This window comes from Watersipora subatra, chromosome 3 (assembly GCF_963576615.1).
Source record: "Watersipora subatra chromosome 3, tzWatSuba1.1, whole genome shotgun sequence".
NCBI lineage: Eukaryota > Metazoa > Bryozoa > Gymnolaemata > Cheilostomatida > Watersiporidae > Watersipora > Watersipora subatra.
In genome coordinates, this window is record NC_088710.1 from 12,546,146 (window position 1) to 12,566,969 (window position 20,824).

The following is a 20,824-nucleotide window of genomic DNA, read 5'->3' on the forward strand; positions in this document are numbered from 1 at the left end:
GTCATCTGTCACTTAGACGTAACTTTCATTGAATGACTTGCTAAGATAAAATTCCGAACAGAAAACTTCAAACATAAACAGAATTTTACTGAGCAAGAAAAAGTCACTCTCTCTCAAAATAAAGGACCTCTTATGGACTTTTTATGGTAATGATCTTCAAGCAACAGAAATAACACCGTATGAAGAATAAGGGAACACACCCAAATTTATATTTTTTGGATATGCTCTATAAATTGCTGTAAAGAGGCAATATTCACATTGCATATGATGAGAAGCTGCGTATGGGAAAGCATACGCAGTAGAAAAAACTGTTTGCATGCAAGAATAAGATCTTGTTCAGTCTATAGTATTACATATCGTTGAGCGACCTGAAAAGGCGGAGAGCTTCTGGCAGGGATAAGATCTCAGTCCGTGCAAGGTATTACATATCGTTGAGCGACTTTGAGAGGCGGAGAGTAGCCATCAGGGTAGCTTGTGTCCTCAAACAGAATTTCATACGAATCCTCATCCTACGTAAAAGCGCCAGTTGTGAATCATTAGATGCTCTTGAAAAGCCAACACCAAATGTTCTCTATTAGTGCCAAGGTATGTTTGTTTTGTTTTATAGTAACTGCCAGTTGATACAAAAGTAAATACTCTTTGAAATCGATTATAAAGATACAGCAATGCAGCGTTTCAACAAAGTCTAAAACATTACACATAAGAGGACAAATGAGTAATCACCTTGGCGTATCCACAGACCAATCTTTCACAATATTTTCAAGAATGGATTAAAGATAATCGTACAAGAACTCCCAGCTTTAAGCCAAAGTTTTTCCAAGTACCAAATTAGGTAAAAGCTGGCATTGTATATTAGCACTTTGTATGCAATTCAGTTACAGTTAAACTCCAACATATTAAGTTACTAATTTATTTGGATATTTTATTCGTATATCAAAATGGTTAAATGTTAGAACAAGTATTCACATAAGAATACATAGCATTTTGTTTCATTGGTTTCAGAGCCAAAAACAACATGAAACACCCAAAAAACACAATACATAAAACTGAAAACTACACGTAAAACCTTGAATTATGTAGTGACTAAATTAATATTCATTTAAAAAAAAGTATTTATTGTTATTTTCTCTTAACTCTTTCACTGCCGTAGACACATGCGTTTTCTATGGTTGACTGCCGTAGATGCATTTTTTCGACTTTCCCAGCAATTTTGCGTGGTAACTTAATTTTATTATTCGTTGACAACATAACCAACGATCTTCAAGACTTTTATGGTATTGACAGTGTTGCCCTAAGATTTCTCTATAAAACTAGTCTAAAAAAGCGAAGCAACTTTAAATTTTTGTTTAGAAATTTTCAATTAGAAGACGAACAATTTTTATGTAAGTTTTGTAAGTACCGCCCGAGTTACAAAACAAGTAATTACTTATGTTGATGACATGATAGCCAATTCAGATTTTAATTTTTGTGATTACACAAATAGTTAAAATAGCAGCACTGACTCTGATGGCGGTGAAAGTAATAGTTTTGTAAGAATAAGGAACATTGTAGAAGATCGTTTTAGCTTCGTAGCGACTGTAGCTTCATATCGCTTTATCAATGCACAAAGTATAGATACATTGAATTTTTTGCATAGCAGTGTGTGTTAACATGCTGGCAAAATAAAATATATAACAAAAACGTTCTAGATAGAGTTTGAAATTGAAAAAATATTGTATACATATCATAAAGCAATATCAACAATTTTTGGTAAAATGGCTGGCAGTTGGCCGATAGCTAAATTTGTACATGGATGGCAGTGAAAGGATTAAATACATGTTAAAGAAAGCATAGACTTGGCAATGCGTATCTTTGGTGATAAAAATACGTGGCATAACCTACACTAGATATAGTTCAAAGTAACCTAATTTATATATTTTTAATATGGATTCTACTTGCTTTTTTACTTTTACTTATAAATCGAAAACACTTGGAAAAATTTTGAACGTCATAAGATGGAACATACTTGGTATGTAATATCAACATACTTGACAAGAATTTCTGAACAGCAAACAAACCACAATATGAGAAAATAATTGAGCATTCTTACAGTCTTTGGGAGGTCATGAATGACGCCTTTATAGAAGCAGGTAGTCTGCGGGTAAAGAGCCATGATGGTCTAAAACAATGATAAACCCCCAGTTCAACAATAATGATCATTTCTAAATATCAATAAATCCTCAAGTGTCTTATTGAACCATCAACATAGAGAAATTATGAAACTGACTTCGCGATGATAATTGTATTGGTGAGCCTGCATTCCCAACATCACTGAAGGCTTACTTTCAAGGCATTTTAATCATTAAACATAGCTGAGAGATGACAAAACTTATTATGGTAGGAAATGGCTGAAAAGACAAAGCAAAGAATTTTTTTTAAGTTTTTTTTCTTGTCAAATCATACTAAATCAACGTCAACTAATGAATGTGTGGCTTTCCTTTGTGGGAGACCAAGTTTGAATTGAAGTTAGCATGATTAAGTCACCATCATTCACTGCCAAACGACCTTTACTACCTTATGGACCACTCAAACTTGAAGGGCACTATTGGTCATGCCTATTTGCACCCAAACTGGTATTGATTTTCTCTAAAGGATGGCTCTAGGAACACAGCGACCTGACACAATAAGTAGTGTAGTTGGGAACAAAGTAGTGCTGGGCACGGGTACTTCTTGGTCAACGGGTTTAGACCCGCCCCCTTCTGTTCGGGTTTTTCGAGTATCGGGTAGCTAGTAGTGCTAGGCTCGGGTATTCCTTTGCCTACGGGTTTTTCGGGTATCGGGTTTGTTGATATGGATTTTATGTTTAAATTTTCTAAACAGATATATCTTCAAATTTACAAAGCAATTATAGTTCTTTTCTATTTATTTATCATTTTTCAGTTTTCATTGACTGACATTCGTACTCGCAGCATTAACAGATGGATTGTTAAACAGTCAAGATAGTCTGGGGCTACAGGCCATTTTCATGTCAACAGGTGGCAGAAGATAGGGTCTATGGTAGCTTAATACTTAAGCATGTTCTATGTACCTCTCTGACTTTTTGTAGATGGTGCTCCAAATCTCATAAAAAAACTTTACATTATCGGCTTTTCCGTTAGTAAGGCTTGTTGGCTTAGTGAAACTTGGTTATAATGAATTATGTAATCCATAATAGCTAGCTGTGGTAATCAATTTAAGCAGAGTTATTAAATTTTCACTGCTACTATCAACGCTGATAGCTTTTTCTCACAAGGCGATAGCGGAAACAGCCTAAGGACCTATGTGTTATCGGTGATAGCGAACACGCGCCGTATTAAAAATGGCATAGATTTGTTTACGAAGCCGATTTGGCTAATTGCGCAAATAAAATTTGATGTAAGTATTTCTTCTCACCTTTTAATGACAAGTAATCACTGCCTGACTACAATATTTCTAGTAGGCATAGTAAATAAGGTATGATATATTTTATTCTATCTATTAAATTAAAGACTCGTTAAACCCCATTGTCATGCCTCCTTAGCAAAAATGACACAGAAATGCCCTGTGGTCCCAGACTAAGAGCGCAGGGTGCAATAGACCGAGTTTTTGTTAACACTACCCGACGGATCCGTGTACCAAAACCCGAACTTGAAAGTCAAAACCCGAACCCGAAGGACCGGAATACCCGAAATCTCTATTACCCGATACTCGAGACAAGATAAACCCGCGAGTTCAACGAGTATTACTACCCGTGCCCAGCACTAGAACAAAGCCTCACTAAAGGTAGGGCCACACTTATCGTGTAATTTCCACTAATCTGGGAAATTCCATTCGTACGAACTTTCTGACCTGCCACACGAAGTTTCCCCACCACGGATTCGTACGAAACTAACTTTCAACTAGCCAATCAGAAAGCGGTGATAAATTGAAGCCGATTCCGTTTCAATCATTTCTCTCACTCTTATTTTTTCTGGATATGCACCAAAGAAAACGACCTTCAACATTCAACTAACCTTTTCAACCGACCAATCAAACAACGATTCGTAGGAATTTCTGACGTTTCCTCCAATTCAGGATTCGTTCATCGTGCGCAACCAATGATGGACGAATTCGTTCAAATGTCAATTTGTCCGAATCGTTTCGTCCAAATCGTTTCGTCCAAATTTCGCCGATTTTGTGAGAATTTTGTCTCGTGTGGCCCTACCTTAACACGGGTATCATAGCACCCTACAGTGCCTAGCAACTACGGTCTGGAACTCACCGTGTGTTTCTGATAAAGACACTCTCCCTGAGTTTTAGGGTCTGCTTTGTAGAGGGGAAGGGCTATTACTCTTTTCTTGTTTAAAATGTGTCTTCTACAGAAAGTACACAGGCTATGATCCAACCTCTAACTAATCATTCACCAGGAATAAAACAAAGAGTGAATATCCTAAGAAGAAAAAAAAACTTGTTCAGATAGGGATGCATGAGACAACAACTCCCATATTCCTTTGTAAGCATATAAATTAGATACAGAGTGCCCTCGAGTGACGATGACCCTGTTATATGATTTTTTCGCCCTAAGGTGTCAAGCAAGATGATTTTTTGCCCTCTCCATACAAAATATTTTTCGTCATACGATATAAACATAAATTTTTCTCAAAAATCCAATTTGGCAGTCGATGTGCTGAATACGTCAAAGTAACAAATATGCCGATATGCTATTCACCGAAATACCTCCAAAAATGTATGAAAGTGATACAATGCTTGATCTCTCTCAATTGGGTATTATTCGTTATTAGTTATTGTGAAAATAAAACTGTAAACAGATAGGTGATAAAATTTTAGCCAATGAAAAAGTTGAAGCTCAGTAAAATAGTTAGAAATACATACTAAGTATGTGTTTAGTAAACTAAATTCGTAGATTAGTAAGATAAATTCAAAGTTTATGTTATAAGTCTGGCTGGAAAGTAAGAACTCCCTACGGTACATACTGCACATAGTACAATGTAATGTTGCAATTTATAGCAGATCATAACCACTAAATACCGTAGGTAGCTTCAGTTACTAAGATTAACATATTATTTTGTTACTAATTTTTAATATGTACGGTACATATATAAAATTTTGATGATTTTTTACTAGGGGGTGTTTGCATTAGATAAATACCTTGAGTTTTTATACATCTCTATCGCAATTTTAGCCTTGCGAAGCCAACACTAGAACGACTTAAAACGGTATGGCGAGGGTTCACCGTATCTACTGCTAGTGATACCTCGTAATCATGTATGCACAGCTAGTTGTGTTAGACTTCTATTTTTTATTAAAAATATCATTTCCCATGAGTTGAGGTGTGTATGTATCCAAGAAATAATAACTTTCAAATACATACTCTCTGCCCTCGTCCGAGTCCACATCATCCACATCGTATTTGCTAGTAGTATGATTGTAAGAGACGACCTCAGCAAGAATCCAATTACTCGAATCTGCATTCGCCTCATCTTCGTCTGACCCTTGAACCATGGCAGCGACATACTTGCCCTTAGGCACCACGTAATTGCTATCAGCCGGTACACAGCCACACAATGGAGGAGGCCTATAGAGTCAAACAGACAACTCAGTGACACATCTTCAACGTTCATTTACGATTTGCTTATTTTTTATAAACAGCAAAGTTTACTATTCGGCAAAGTAAATCTAATAAAATATATTTTGTGAATCTACAACAAAGCAAAACAGCAAAATAGTTTTACTACAAAAAAGTGGTACTACATGTTCGGCGTCTATCTGTATCAAGAGGTCAAGGTTAGAATAAAACATAACTTTCCATGATACTCCAACTTGTGACATTCAGATTGGTGAATCGACGCTGTAACACCTGCACCAATCGGTCACCTGTAAGTATTTTTGAAAAATGGCGCAGCTACCTATTCTCTGTTTAGTCAACACATCTGATGAACTAGAATGTAATAGAAGTTGTATATGTATATAGTAGATCGATATAACGCTACACGCACGTCATTTTTTCTCTCGCATGAGCAGCGAAATAGATTACCGATCAAATCAAATTTGAAAACTTGCCCGACTTTACACTTTACGTTAAAAGAAATTCTCTAAGTTGTATGAAGCAAAAACAAATTTTGTGGAATTTTATGTAGAATTTACTTTATAGGAGGAATACATTATAGGAGCGTCTACTGTATATAAATCTCAAAGTTTGTCAGCGTCTGTAATCGTTCAGTGACTGTACAGCTATAGCAATTAAAGTCTGTCATCGTTCAGTGACTGTACAGCTATAGCAATTAAAGTCTGTCATCGTTCAGTGACTGTACAGCTATAGCAATTAAATTCTGTCATCGTTCAGTGACTGTACAGCTATAGCAATTAAAGTCTGTCATCGTTCAGTGACTGTACAGCTATAGCAATTAAAATCTGTCATCGTTCAGTGACTGTACAGCTATAGCAATTAAAGTCTGTCATCGTTCAGTGACTGTACAGCTATAGCAATTAAAGTCTGTAATCGTTCAGTGACTGTACAGCTACAGCAATTAAAGTCTGTAATCGTTCAGTGGCTGTACAGCTATAGCAATTAAAGTCTGTAATCGTTCAGTGACTGTACAGCTATAGCAATTAAAATCTGTCATCGTTCAGTGACTGTACAGCTATAGCAATTAAAGTCTGTAATCGTTCAGTGACTGTACAGCTATAGCAATTAAAGTCTGTAATCGTTCAGTGACTGTACAGCTATAGCAATTAAAATCTGTCATCGTTCAGTGACTGTACAGCTATAGCAATTAAAGTCTGTCATCGTTCAGTGACTGTACAGCTATAGCAATTAAAGTCTGTCATCGTTCAGTGACTGTACAGCTACAGCAATTAAAGTCTGTAATCGTTCAGTGACTGTACAGCTACAGCAATTAAAGTTTGTAATCGTTCAGTGACTGTACAGCTACAGCAATTAAAGTCTGTAATCGTTCAGTGACTGTACAGCTATAGCAATTAAAGTCTGTAATCGTTCAGTGACTGTACAGCTATAGCAATTAAAGTCTGTCATCGTTCAGTGACTGTACAGCTATAGCAATTAAAGTCTGTCATCGTTCAGTGACTGTACAGCTATAGCAATTAAAGTCTGTCATCGTTCAGTGACTGTACAGCTATAGCAATTAAAGTCTGTCATCGTTCAGTGACTGTACAGCTATAGCAATTAAAGTCTGTCATCGTTCAGTGACTGTACAGCTATAGCAATTAAAGTCTGTCATCGTTCAGTGACTGTACAGCTATAGCAATTAAAGTCTGTAATCGTTCAGTGACTGTCCAGCTATAGCAATTAAAGTCTGTCATCGTTCAGTGACTGTACAGCTATAGCAATTAAAGTCTGTCATCGTTCAGTGACTGTACAGCTATAGCAATTAAAATCTGTCATCATTCAGTGACTGTACAGCTATAGCAATTAAAGTCTGTAATCGTTCAGTGACTGTACAGCTACAGCAATTAAAGTCTGTAATCATTCAGTGACTGTACAGCTACAGCAATTAAAGTCTGTAATCGTTCAGTGACTGTACAGCTATAGCAATTAAAGTCTGTAATCGTTCAGTGACTGTCCAGCTATAGCAATTAAAGTCTGTAATCGTTCAGTGACTGTACAGCTACAGCAATTAAAGTCTGTAATCGTTCAGTGACTGTCCAGCTACAGCAATTAAAGTCTGTAATCATTCAGTGACTGTACAGCTACAGCAATTAAAGTCTGTAATCGTTCAGTGACTGTACAGCTATAGCAATTAAAGTCTGTAATCGTTCAGTGACTGTCCAGCTATAGCAATTAAAGTCTGTAATCGTTCAGTGACTGTACAGCTACAGCAATTAAAGTCTGTAATCATTCAGTGACTGTACAGCTACAGCAATTAAAGTCTGTAATCGTTCAGTGACTGTACAGCTATAGCAATTAAAGTCTGTAATCGTTCAGTGACTGTACAGCTATAGCAATTAAAGTCTGTAATCGTTCAGTGACTGTACAGCTATAGCAATTAAAGTCTGTAATCGTTCAGTGACTGTACAGCTATAGCAATTAAAGTCTGTAATCGTTCAGTGACTGTACAGCTATAGCAATTAAAGTCTGTAATCGTTCAGTGACTGTACAGCTATACCAATTAAAGTCTGTCATCGTTCAGTGACTGTACAGCTATAGCAATTAAAGTCTATCATCGTTCAGTGACTGTCCAGCTATAGCAATTAAAGTCTGTCATCGTTCAGTGACTGTACAGCTACAGCAATTAAAGTCTGTCATCGTTCAGTGACTGTACAGCTATAGCAATTAAAGTCTGTAATCGTTCAGTGACTGTACAGCTATAGCAATTAAAGTCTGTAATCGTTCAGTGACTGTACAGCTATAGCAATTAAAGTCTGTAATCGTTCAGTGACTGTACAGCTATAGCAATTAAAGTCTGTCATCGTTCAGTGACTGTACAGCTATAGCAATTAAAGTCTGTAGAAATTAAAATCTAGCAATGAAAAACCTTCTGTTCACATGGCGACACACTAACCCATCAAGTTAACCCATTAAGCTACAGGGATGACGATATTGGACGATATGAGTCATTATTTGGGTTAAACTCCGCATAGCAACTCCGCATTACGCGCAACATCGCCAAAGCTTGCTCTCACTTTTTTTATTAGTAAGTTTAGCAAGAGAGATACTAGCTCACTCAAATTAGCCAATGACAATTACATTACCTGCCACTGTTTATAAGCTGTTTTTTATACTCGTGCAATGCCGGATATTATACTAATATACCTAACCACTGATTAGTCTAGTGTTTCAGCAAAAAAAACTCACTTAACAGATTCCTACAACTTTTACGATTGACAAGATGATATTGCTGATGAAGCGAAAGCTAGATACTATAGCAGAAGCTTTTCTATTCAAACGCTGCTTAAACCCCGACAATTAAAAGTACATCTTGCTGATCCAGCACACAGCTAGCAGCATTGATGAGAATGGCAACTCACGTACTTCTCATTTTTAGTTGGATGCCAGAGAGGAAGGTTGGCTGCATCCTTGTGAATCATAGACATCAGAATCCCTCTTCTCATAGCAGGTGCTTTAGGCTCCATACCTACACACGCCATAACAGACCATAGCAGGTGTTTTAGGCCCCATTTCTACACACGCTATAACAGATCATAGCAGGTGCTTTAGGCCCCATTCCTACACACGCCATAACAGATCACACCAGGTGCTTTAGGCTCCATACCTACACACGCCATAACAGATCACACCAGGTGCTTTAGGCCCCATTCCTACACACGCCATAACAGATCACACCAGGTGCTTTAGGCTCCATTCCTACACACGCCATAACAGATCACACCAGGTGCTTTAGGCTCCATACCTACACACACAATAATAGACCCGAGCAGGTGCTTTAGGCTCCATACCTATGCACACAATAACAGATCATAGCAGGTGCTTTAGGCTCCATACCTACACACACCATAACAGATCATAGCAGGTGCTTTATGCCCCACTCCTAAGCATGTCGTAACAGATTCAGATCCACGTGTCATGCCAACTCATGCTATATAATTGATTGAGCATACCGAAACATACTTTTAGCTTTACTTCTGTAGCTCTTTATCTCTGATATCTTCTCCAATGCTTCCTGTAGAAGCTTAGCCTCACTTTGGGCATCTGCCAGGGCTGTTGAGTAGACTCCCTTCAGCTTAGACTTATGGTAGGATGAGACTACAATACATGGTGTCCCCAAACAATGTATACCCTTTTTGACTTTAAATAGCTAATACAACTTTTTTTCTCATTTCAGATTTGATTTTAGAGTGAGAATGGCAGATACTGGACTTACGTTCGAGCAAAATAATTTGCTCAGAAAGCATTCTGCAAATGTGAAAATAGAGCTGAAGTGGCAAGACGCTTTACGCGTGAGTTCTAAAGAGATGACCAACACGTGTCACCATTTCATAAATGGTCAATATTTTTTAGAATTATGGCACCATTCAGTGCATGGAAAAAACACTCACAGCGAGAAAGAACATTGACAACCCCAATTAAAGAGGAAGATGTTATTGCTAATGCTCAAAATTCTTCATGAAAATCGGTTCGTCAATTGTCACAGAAACAGGCATCACAAAAGTAGTTGTCAGACTCCTGTTTGTGAAAACAGCAACACGAGCCATCCCAGCATTGAATTAAAAAGTATTACAAAATCAAAAAAAAAACAGGAGGTAATTTTTAGTCAGTTGTTACGTTGGCTTGCAAATGCATACGAAAGCTGTACCTTTGCTTTCCTGTTGTACTCTCTCATGTATTTTTTGAATATTTGACAGAGCGGTCTCCCCTTTCGTTCGCTCCTCCTAAGGAACAGCACCAGCAGTGACAAAAAGAAGAGTGGTACAGTATAACAAGTTCGAGCAAAATGGAAGAAAAAACCAGTTGTGTAACTACTAATAATTAGCAAACATCAATATTTATAAGGTAAGTTTGACAATTTAGAAGGAAGAAATGTAAATTGGAAGCATTGTTTTGATAACTCCGTATCAAATTCTAGGGACTGAACGTACACACATCCAATTATCTCTTATGTAAACACAACCAATTATAGTTTCCTCCATCTTATTAAAATATTAAACAATAGATACATTTAGGAATTAAGTTGGTTACCTTTAGCAGCATTTTTATGTTCCGCAACTAGCTCACCAACAAGGGATCCGAATGACTTGTTAAAAATTTATTAAATAAACTGAAGATATTATGTGATAACAGATGTTAAGGTTTGAATTCATTGATTAGCAAAGCGCAATCTTATTGATTCATACATAGCACTAACAAATAGTAGGGAATGACTCGACTCTCTAGAGACAAACCTGAATCTTATGAATAAGCAGGTGCAGCTCATTCAGCATCTCCTTGAGCTTGGGGTTTACTTCTACAGCCATCTTGATCTAAATACAAACATTTAATTCTAACTCACAGATCCTTCATTATGTTAGACTAGCTGAACACCCGGCATTGATTTATATATTTATAGGTGAAGCATTTAGGTACGCTCAATCGGTTAGCTCAGATGCAAAGCATGATTATATGCAAGTAACTAGGTAGATTCAGCAACATGTAAATCATTCAGAAAAACAATACGGGCAACAGTGGAGAGAATACGTTAAAAGATAACTTCAGAGTTTGCCACTAAAGGCCGCATGTAAACTTGTTGTTAACATCAATGCTAATTTTGGCTAGTATCATTATCCAGACTACTCTTATCTTGTACCCGTCGTGGTGCTGAGAGATTTTTTGTTTTCATCCTTTTTGCTAGTTAACACTTACTCTAGAGTTTTTAGCGACTTAATGTGGTTTTTTTAAATAACCCACAATAACCACAAATCTGTTGTTGAACTATACAACGCCATCTTTGTAAATTTCCATTGAATACTCCCTTGCTAGCAGAAATCTGCCTATTCTAAGAAAGATAAACAAAAGTGCACAGAAGTCGATGCCCAAAAACCAAGACACACTACGGTCTGACATTTGAACTTTATAAACTTTTAATGGTAATAATAATCGTACTATAATAATCGCAATAATGGTAATAAATGTCTCGCATCCTGATTCATGCTAAAACGAAGTAAAAATTTGACTTTTTTTGGTCTGCCTAATGCACAGCATTACATTCAAATGCAGCTTAATACACTATTTTATATTTGACTAGAAATAGATAAAGGAATTGTATATGGCAAACATTTGGAAAATTGATATACTTCTAGTGCAGCTAAATATAAAAAGGAATTAAAATTAAAAGTGAATGGTAGTAAACTTTGGTAACTCAAAGACGTTAATGATATAACACATGTCAATAATTGGCAACGTCGGAAACCGAACTTGGATTACTTACTTGAGAAAATTAATTTCGATAGTAAAGTATCCGCCATTATATTGGTAGCAGAGGTTATTTTCATTACTAATTTTTAAGAGAGGCATCCCATTTCACCTCTTGGGCTATCCTGCCAGCATGATTTGATATTTTGCTATAACTACACAAACGAACATACAAAGATGAGCTCCACAAACCTCTACACATTGTAGCCTACTAGGAGCGAGACAAAGAAACCCTTTCGAACATTATCCATATAGAAAACTCCACCTCAGTAGTCTCTCTTGCAATGAACAACTGTGTGGGAATATAAGAATGTGTTAGCCCTGAATGAACACCAGAGCTAAAGCCTTATTTCACATCACACAAAAATGTTTGCAGTTTTTAATTTCCAAAAACATTGCTCGCGCATACTACTTCTCAGAAGCGAATCAGTGTTATGATCATATAGCAATAGCGCTTGTGTTTTCTCATATCAATCTGGCCAATTAACATGAGGAAACACAGATGCTGTGATAAAGTAGGGCTACACTGTTCTAAACATTAAATTACAAAAAATACTTCTTGGCTTCTTGCGTAAGATTAAGAAGTATTAGATTGATGCACAAACTCAGCTATCTGCAAATATTCTAAAAAGGCAAAACAGAATTTGTCTCTTCATTAACCGTTGAAAAAAGCAAAATAAATCGTAGCGTGTTAATTAGCTTATACTATTACTAATGCAACTCTTAATCTAAAGGTATGTCATGTATAACACAATAAAATACAAGATACCTGATCTGGGCCTGATCTAGCAGAAAATACTCTCCAACTAGAAACGGCGCCTAGTTCTACTTCAAAAACAATGGGAACTTATGTTTGGCTGAGAACCAATGTTTTTGCTCTCGGGTACTTATTGTAGCCAGACTGCTATTCATTATAATTTTCATTTAGGTCTTGGGTTAAATTTGCGATATCCCATTTAAATTGAAATATTGTTAGGTGAAAACAACTCCATATTTAGTTAGTTGGTGAACATCGCTTTATATCGTTAGCACCGTAAGCACTACAACAAATGGTTACAAATCAATAAAATACATGCATCTTCAATAACAAGTGTAATGAATTTACAGCACGTTGACCAAATTAGGCCTTTCAGCACGTTGGGTAAAAACAGAGTGAAAACTAACTGTAAAAAAATAGATAATAAATAAAAAACGCACGACCGAGTTTACTAGTATAAAAATATTTCATCTTGTTGTAGCTTATTTTGTTCTAAATGAGCTATCTACTTTCAGTATTAGTATGAGTCTAAATCTTCTTATATATGGATAGTCTTGACTTCAGTTGTGTTTGTCGTTAGGTGCAGAGGACTCTGGTTAGCTGGTGCTATAGTGTTATTCACTGTCTATGTGAGTGTCGATGCCGATAGGTGGGAGGTAGTCTAGTGATGGTCAGGTTACGTTTCTACAACAAGGCTAATCCAATGCTATAGGTTATGTAACGATGCCTCATATATATACGCTACTGTACGTACACCTCCAACCAACCCTCTAAAGTCTGGGTTGAGGTTAGAATAGCAGTCTAGACGTAAGGTATTACGATACAATATACATGTTGATCAATCAACTATTAGTATACAATTAAATGATGTTGCTTCCTTAGTTGCTAGACATAGAATGAATATAATATTAAGCTACTTCTATATAAATGGATGGACTGAATAGGAGTTGTGTTCCTACTATAGTGTTGCTATGGACTGAGTAGATAAAGCCCAACTCCACAATCAAATGGTAAGAATATTGTACACGTATGCAGCATGTAAGCAATGGTTGTTGATGCATACTTGTTTCCGTTAGTGGGAGATAATATATGCTGTAGAAATGTATTGTAACTGCTATGTTTCCTACCTATTAACTAATCTTTTGACATTTACGTTTGTGGGAACATTGCTAATATACAGCTATTTCAAGAACATGATTTTCAGCTATAACAATCTACTACAATGAGCTTACTAATTCGCACTACTGTCAGGGTTGGAAAGTTTGAAATTTTGAAAGAAGCAGAAAGCAGCAATCACGCTAAAATTGGCATTGTGAATATTGTAATGCTAAAACAAAAGCGTGGTAAACTGCCAAGCTAGGAATACATCAGTATTGAAAGATCTGACAGATCAGCGTGTCAGACTGCGGGGATAGGATTGCATCAGTGATGGAAGTAATGACAGGGCAGCATGAAAAAGCCAAGCTAGGACGGCATCCGTGTTGGAAGCCTTGCTACAACAGCGCGTTACTTGTCAAAAAAATGTATAAGTAAGTCGTTTGACAGGTAACGCCAGCATAGGAAACATGGAAAAACTGAGAGAAATGGCAATCTCTCCCCGCTGCTACAAACAGCGTACTAAATGATGTATTGTGGTGGACACCGGGCCATGGCAATGTAATTGATGTAAATAGTTTTATATGTTATATCTTGCATGCTGTGTTATTATTTTTATTATATCGTTATTAATTTGTCCATATATTATATCACTATTTATCTCTGTACTATAACCATGCCAACCGATTAGCGATTCTGTTTATTACTAATATTATGCAGTTTTTGCTCGGTTCCCTTAGCCGGAATGGGCGAGTTTACTGTATATAACAGAGTGCGCTCACTCAGTTGGGCAGAGCGGATAGCCGTACGCTCCTCTGCTAGTGGGCCCTCCTTATATAATAAAAACTGGAATGAAATCACATGCATTTTATTTCTTTATGAAATAATCTAGATCATGCCAAGTAAAAATCGGCAAATTCCTTTACACTGGTGGCAGCAGTGGGATTGCGCCGAACCCGGCAGGCACCATCCAGAAATTTGGAAATCAAACTCCGGCAGACCTCCCGCCCTGCTTGCAAAAGCAGCCTCAGTGGAAGAAAACTGGAGGAGTACGGCAAACACCGAGGGTTCCAAATTTGGCCAAGATAGCTGTACGGCTATCCCCCACATTCGTAAAAAAAACCTGGTGTTTTAGAATAAGCAAGTTATCCAGCACTCCAGAGTAGGGTTGATGACTGGCACTACGCCAACCAGCCCCACTCTGTAAGGCGCTCAATACTGCCAAAAAAGGCTTAAGCACTCAAAGTCAGGCCTGATCGTCTATAACAATCCTCCTCAGTCGGAGAGAAGCTCAAGTCATGTCTCAAAGGAGTGCAAGGAGTGTAAACTGGGTCACAAACCGACTAGTTGAGGCTATTGGTCAACTTGTCAGATTAAGTCGGAACCCAGAACTGGCCTCCCAGTTCGAAACGCTCGAGTATGATGGCATCTGGGACCCAGAATACTTCATTACCAGATTTAAAAAAATTGCAGCTGCAAATAGGTGGGCCAAGGAGGCCAGCACACTCCTTCAGAGAGGCTTTGAAGGAAGAGGCAGAGTCCTGTGAAAAGGCAGTCAGGATGGCAGCTATCTTTGAAGCCATACGAGCCCAATTTGGACTATCTCCCAACAAGCCAGAGCAAAAGTGAACAGTTTTAACAAAAACCCAAACCTCCTTGCAGGAACAAGCAACAGAAATTGAACGGCTAGTTCAAATAGCCTACACTGAACTGCCCAAACCGTTGAGAAGTAACATAGTAAAGGAATACTTTTCAAAACCCCTAAACCTTCCCGCCCTACATCGGCACCTCCTAACGGTACCCACGGAGACTCTCGTGGATGCATTACGGGCTGGAGGATAATTTCTCTAGATTCTCTAAATCCAGAGAATCGACTCACGAGGACGGGCAGAGCCGTCCGGGCTGTAGAAGATTCAGAGGCCAATACCGGACATAGTGCGATACGCATTGTTAAACAAGACACCATGAATGTACTGCTATCCACAGTAAAGCAGCTGGTGGAACAGATCAATCAGCTGCAAAACAAGCCAACAAAGCCTTCAGAAAGTAAGCCTGCCATTTGTTGGGGATGTGGAGGCACGGCACATCTCCAAAAGGAGACTCCAAGTCAAAAGAAATAGGAGTCGGGAAACGGAAGAAGGCTGCAGCAGTAGCACACACTACTAGTTGCAATAAGGCCCCTGCAGAAACCAGGAAAAAATGAAGTACCGATTCAGCCAAGGCCTCGCCCGGATGGACCTACTCGAAAAAGTCAGGCTGACCCAGAACTCCATCTCAAGCCACAGCTACCCAGAACACGTTTCAAACACTATACCTAGAAGAGTCAGGCATGAGTCCTCCCGAAGTAAGCACTATGCTTTTCTCTCAGGTACCTTGGTGCCCTGTCTTGCAGAGGACAGCCCCGTGCCATCCAAAGAGACTCGCCCAGGCACATTCTCTACCTGCACAAACGGAGCAGCCTCAGGTAGCCCCCTTTGAGCACAGGAAACCTGCGCAAGCACGCCTGCTGGGACGCCCACACTCTACCAATTACTTCCTCTCGGGTAAAATCAAAGGTCGAGCAGTGCACTTCCTGTTGGACACCAGATGCACCACTATCCTGCTGGGAAAACAGGTGTTCGACCGACTTTCTCGGGGTATAAGAGAACGATTGGAGGAGAGTGACACTTATGGCCTGCTCGCTGATGGGATCAGATTACCCTTTTATGGTGTAATCTGGCTTCCAGTAAAGCTCCGCAAAGTGAAGACCGAAGAAGTCTCCATAGTCAGTCAAATTAGTGAAGACGCAGTTTTTGGCATGCCCTTCTGTATGGCACATCAATGCTCGATAGAGTTTGAACGACTCGAGGTGAAGGTGGATGGGAAGCCATTGGCTTGTACTGACCGAACGGGGAAACTCCTCCAGATAAAAGTCCAGGTAATCAGGGACTTGGTTGTACCAGCTAGAACAGAGGTTGCGGTCAAGTGTAGGTTGACCACACAAAATTTCTGTTTACCCGAAATAATAGAAAGGTACCCTGAAGGCCCACCTCTAGCTATAAGCCTGAACGAGGCCGAAGCAGATGGAAAAGTGTTAGTTAGGTGTCTCAACTTGAATGCCCAACCCCTGACCATTCATTCAGGAACCACTGTAGGCACTTACACTAGTGTTGAAGCACCTCCTCCTATCGCTGGCACTCCTCCCCTTAAGGGAGGCCCTGCTGTGCTAATCACCCAAGTCGAGGACGAGCCACAGATTCCTCAGCATTTCCAGAATTGTACCAGGCTGCCAGACCCTCATTATGAATGCAGAGCAGGCTAGAAAACTTGCTACCCTATTGACCAAGTATGGGTCAGTGTTTAGCACTGGAGATGATGATATAGGTAGAACGTCGCTTGTGGAGCACTCTTTACCTGTGAAAGACAGGACCTGACCTATTCATCAACTCCCTCACCACATAGGGCCTGAAAAGGAAGCAGACGCTGAGATACAGGTACAGGACCTGTTGGCCAGAGGGTTGATTGAGCCGGCTGGAGGAGCGTGGAGCTCACCTATTGTGTTAGTAAAGAAGAAGGATGGAAAAGGGCGGTTCTGTGTGGATTACCAAAGGCTCAATGCGGTAACAGAACAAGACGCCTAACTTCTTTCCCGCATGGACAAAAGTCTGGATGACTTGGCTGGAAGCCGATATTTTAGTACCCTCGATCTCATCAGCGAATACTGGCAGGTTCTGCTGGATGAAGATGCCAGAGAAAAATCAGCCTTCATCACTCGCTTGGGATTGTAGAAATGGAGTCCTTCCTTTCAGACTGACTTGCGCCCCAGCCACCTTCCAGCGATTGATAGAGAAGGTGTTGCACGAGCTTTACTGGCAAAGGTTAGTATTGTACCTAGATGATGTGATTGTTATCACACCTAATTTTGAGACCCACCTCCAGCGGCTAGAAAAAATGTTCTAGCAGCTGTGGCAAGCCTGACTCAAGCTCAAACCAACAAAGTGCAAACTTCTACAGTTTCATGTGCGGTACTTGGGCCACATAGTGAGTAGCAAAGAGGCTGCCATGAACCCAGCCAAAGTGAAGGTGATAGAGCAGTGGCCAGTTTTGCGTGGAGTCCGGGAACTGCAAGAGTTTTTGGGTACTGTCGGGTACTACCGGCAGTACATTCCTAGGTTTGCCACTATTGCGAAACCCCTCCACCGGCTGATGGGTAAAGAAGAACCCTGGCAATGGACAGCCGAGGAGCAGGCAGCATTTGACACCTTGCGCCACAGCTTCACTACAGCACCTGTGCTGAGGTAACCGGATTCGGAGAATACCTATATCCTGGACACGGATGATAAGTGGGTGTGGTGTAGGAGCTGTGCTGTCACAACAATATCGCGACCAGGAACGAGTGATTGTTTACTATAGCAAAACACGCACCTTCTCGCAGCGAAATTATTGCGTGACACACAGAGAGCTGTTAGCAGTGGTCAAAGCGGTAAACACTTCCGCCCGTACTTAAACAGACAGGAGTTTTGCCTTCGCACGGACCATACCTCCCTGCGATGGCTCTGCTGCAGAAAGAAGCCCTTCTCTCAGGTGGCGCATTGGCTAGAGGTGCTAGCCTAGTTCAAGTACAAGTTGGAACACCTCGCAGGATTAAAGCACAGCAACGCCGATGGCTTAAGCAGACAGACCTGCGAAGACTGTCGACAGTGTGCCCAGATAGAATACCGCAAAGGGGGTATGAGACTTGGATGAGGCTAGGGTGATTGGGAGAAACCATGTTCTGTCAGGGATTGCCAGGCCCGGGTGCAAGGTGGCCGGTTTATGGATGCGACCCCCTGTTTCCACTGAAACAGCCAAGGTTGACCAGGGACCGGTCGAGGCCATCCTGGGATCCCCTGACATTGAGCGGGTGATGACCTGAGGCACTACTAGTAACCACCAGGAACCACATAAGAGCTGGGCAGAGGTTGCCAGGACCACGCGCAAGACGACCGACCATGCGGGCCGGCACCCTGCCCCCACGAGGGCACGGGCCGGCTCGAGGTCGGTCAAAGCCACCCTGAGACCCGAGGCATCGGCTCAGCTAACTAACCAGTTGGCTCGGCTGCAGAGCAAAGGCAAGAGTGCTGTAGCCATAATGTACCGAGCATATCGGAGCGACACCGAAGCTCATTTGGAACAGTTGGAGTTGGGGAGCCAGGAGCTCAGGGTCTTGCATCGCAGGAGGGAATTTCTGAGAATTAGGCAGGATGGTGTGCTGGAAGCTAGAGTAGCGCCTCATGGTAAACCTAGTGGTATGCCATGTAGTATAGAGTAAGGAGGACGGTAAGCTGCCTCCACTCCAGCTTACATGGTACCGGCCCGGACTGACAGCCGCTGTCCGCAGCTTAGTACGTAGCTGTGAATAGTGCCAGGTCGCCAAGCACGGAGGGACTAAGCCTGCAGAAAGCCAGCAGCAATTATACACTGGCCGACCCTGGCAGAAGGTCGCCGTCAACCTGGTAGGCCCCCTCTCCACCACCCAAGGGGCAATAGGTGGATCTCAGTGCTTTTGAACCACTTTACCCAGTAGCAGGATGCCATTGCCATTCCGGAGGCCACGGCTCAAGTGGTGGCCAGTGCCCTCGAAGAAAGACTGTTCTGCTACCTGGGGCTTCCAGAGCAAATCCATACAGACCAAGGCGCTCAATTTGAAAGCCAACTGGTGAAAAAGCTCAGCCAGCTCCGGAAGGTGAACAAGACACAGACTACTCCCTACCATCCCCAGAAAAATGGGATCATGAGAGAAACAATCGAGGCCTGGGCGACTCTCTGAGAGCCATGTTGTTAGAACAAGGCCAGGAGGAATGGGATGAGCTCCTGCCCCGCTCATGCAAGAGTACCGTGACACCCTACACCGTGACAGGTGAGACGGCCAGCTTCATGATGTTCAGCAGGGAGTAGCGTCTGTCTGACTAGTTAGAATGTCACCTCCTTCCACAGTGATGAAATCTGCCAGCGACTACCTGCTGCGAAGGCAGCAGAGGCTGGAAGAAGCACATGAGTCCCTCAGAGAGGCGCAGATGGAGACTAGGCAGGCAGACCAAAAAGAGTCACCGCTCTTTGCACCTGGGGATTGGGTGTGGTTTGTAAACAGGCGGCGAAGAGGGACAAACGCTAAGCTACAAGCTAAATTGGTGGGCCCTTAGCAAGTCATAACCGCCTGGCCCAACCACACTTATGTGGTGGAAAAACAGAGCCAAACCTCGACTCAACACGAGTCCAGGTTGAAACCCTATCATGCCTGTCCAGGGAGCTCTGGCCGTGCTCTGGCAACGCTTTACCTTCGAAGAGGGCCAAATATGAAAGGAGCCAGGAGGGCTCGGCCCTCACGAAGAAACTGGCCGCAACCTGATGAAAAATTAATGAAGTTCCTTTCCCAAATGAGTCCAGCTGATAAACTCGATGAAATGGGAAAGGCAACTCTACAGACCAATAGCGAAAATGAAAACTTGCACAAGGGTTCAAACTCCGGACCTCCTGCAGCACCTCCCAAAGGGAAGTTAAAAAGGCAATAACCCCTTCCTCTCGCAAAAGTCCCGGTAAGCTAGGTACGAACCTGAACTCCAGACACCTAGCGATGTCTCCCAAGGCCATGGAAAACCCCATCATCGCTACAGAAGATCTAAATCATCGTTCGTCCCGTACTAGAAAAAGCCGGAATGATATGATGATTGGATCTATCAGACAACAAGAGGATACGACGACCTAGCCACAAACCAGATGACCCAAAAGCCTAGTCTAGACCGCTGAACCATTTTATTAGGACAGCCTCCAGCTGATCACCCGTATTCAGCTCATGCCGCGATAACTTAAGAAAAGAAACAGTTCCAAAAGGCAGCTCGCAGTACCAGAAAGAGGATAGGCCAGCTACTGAGTACAAACATTTAATTGATCAAAAAATTAGCCGCCTTGAACACCATGTTAAGCAGCTTGAGACGTGGGCCCAGCTGGTTGCTCCACCCTTTTTGTATTAGTTAGACACGGTCTCTAATGGAGGGGAGTGTGTGGTGGATGCCGGGCCATGACATTGTAATTTGCGTAGATATTTCTGTATATTACGGTATATCTTGCATGCTAGGTGGCTCTTTTTATTATAT

The 20,824-nt window shown here is 40.9% G+C and overlaps 1 protein-coding gene across 1 annotated transcript; it reads right to left on the minus strand.

The window, feature by feature from the left end:
• Positions 1-241: 241 nt before the first annotated feature.
• On the minus strand, positions 242-12,684 carry LOC137391021 (SAGA-associated factor 29-like). Its single transcript, XM_068077357.1, has 9 exons — positions 12,630-12,684; positions 10,855-10,932; positions 10,269-10,344; positions 9,584-9,718; positions 8,987-9,089; positions 5,369-5,572; positions 4,259-4,352; positions 2,090-2,158; positions 242-509 (listed from the first exon to the last, which is right to left on the minus strand). The coding sequence occupies exons 2-9, from the start codon at positions 10,924-10,926 to the stop codon at positions 405-407; spliced, it is 858 nt and encodes a 285-aa protein (XP_067933458.1). The 5' UTR covers positions 10,927-10,932; positions 12,630-12,684; the 3' UTR covers positions 242-404.
• Positions 12,685-20,824: the final 8,140 nt, after the last annotated feature.

Coding starts and splice junctions, on each gene's coding strand:
- LOC137391021 (XM_068077357.1), bottom strand. CDS start 10,926: ATGGCTGTAGAAGTAAACCCCAAGCTCAAGGAGATGCTGAATGAGCTG. Junction 10,345..10,854: donor TGCTTATTCATAAGATTCAG/GTTTGTCTCTAG, acceptor GCTGTTCCTTAG/GAGGAGCGAACGAAAGGGGA. Junction 9,090..9,583: donor CTACAGAAGTAAAGCTAAAA/GTATGTTTCGGT, acceptor TGGCGTGTGTAG/GTATGGAGCCTAAAGCACCT.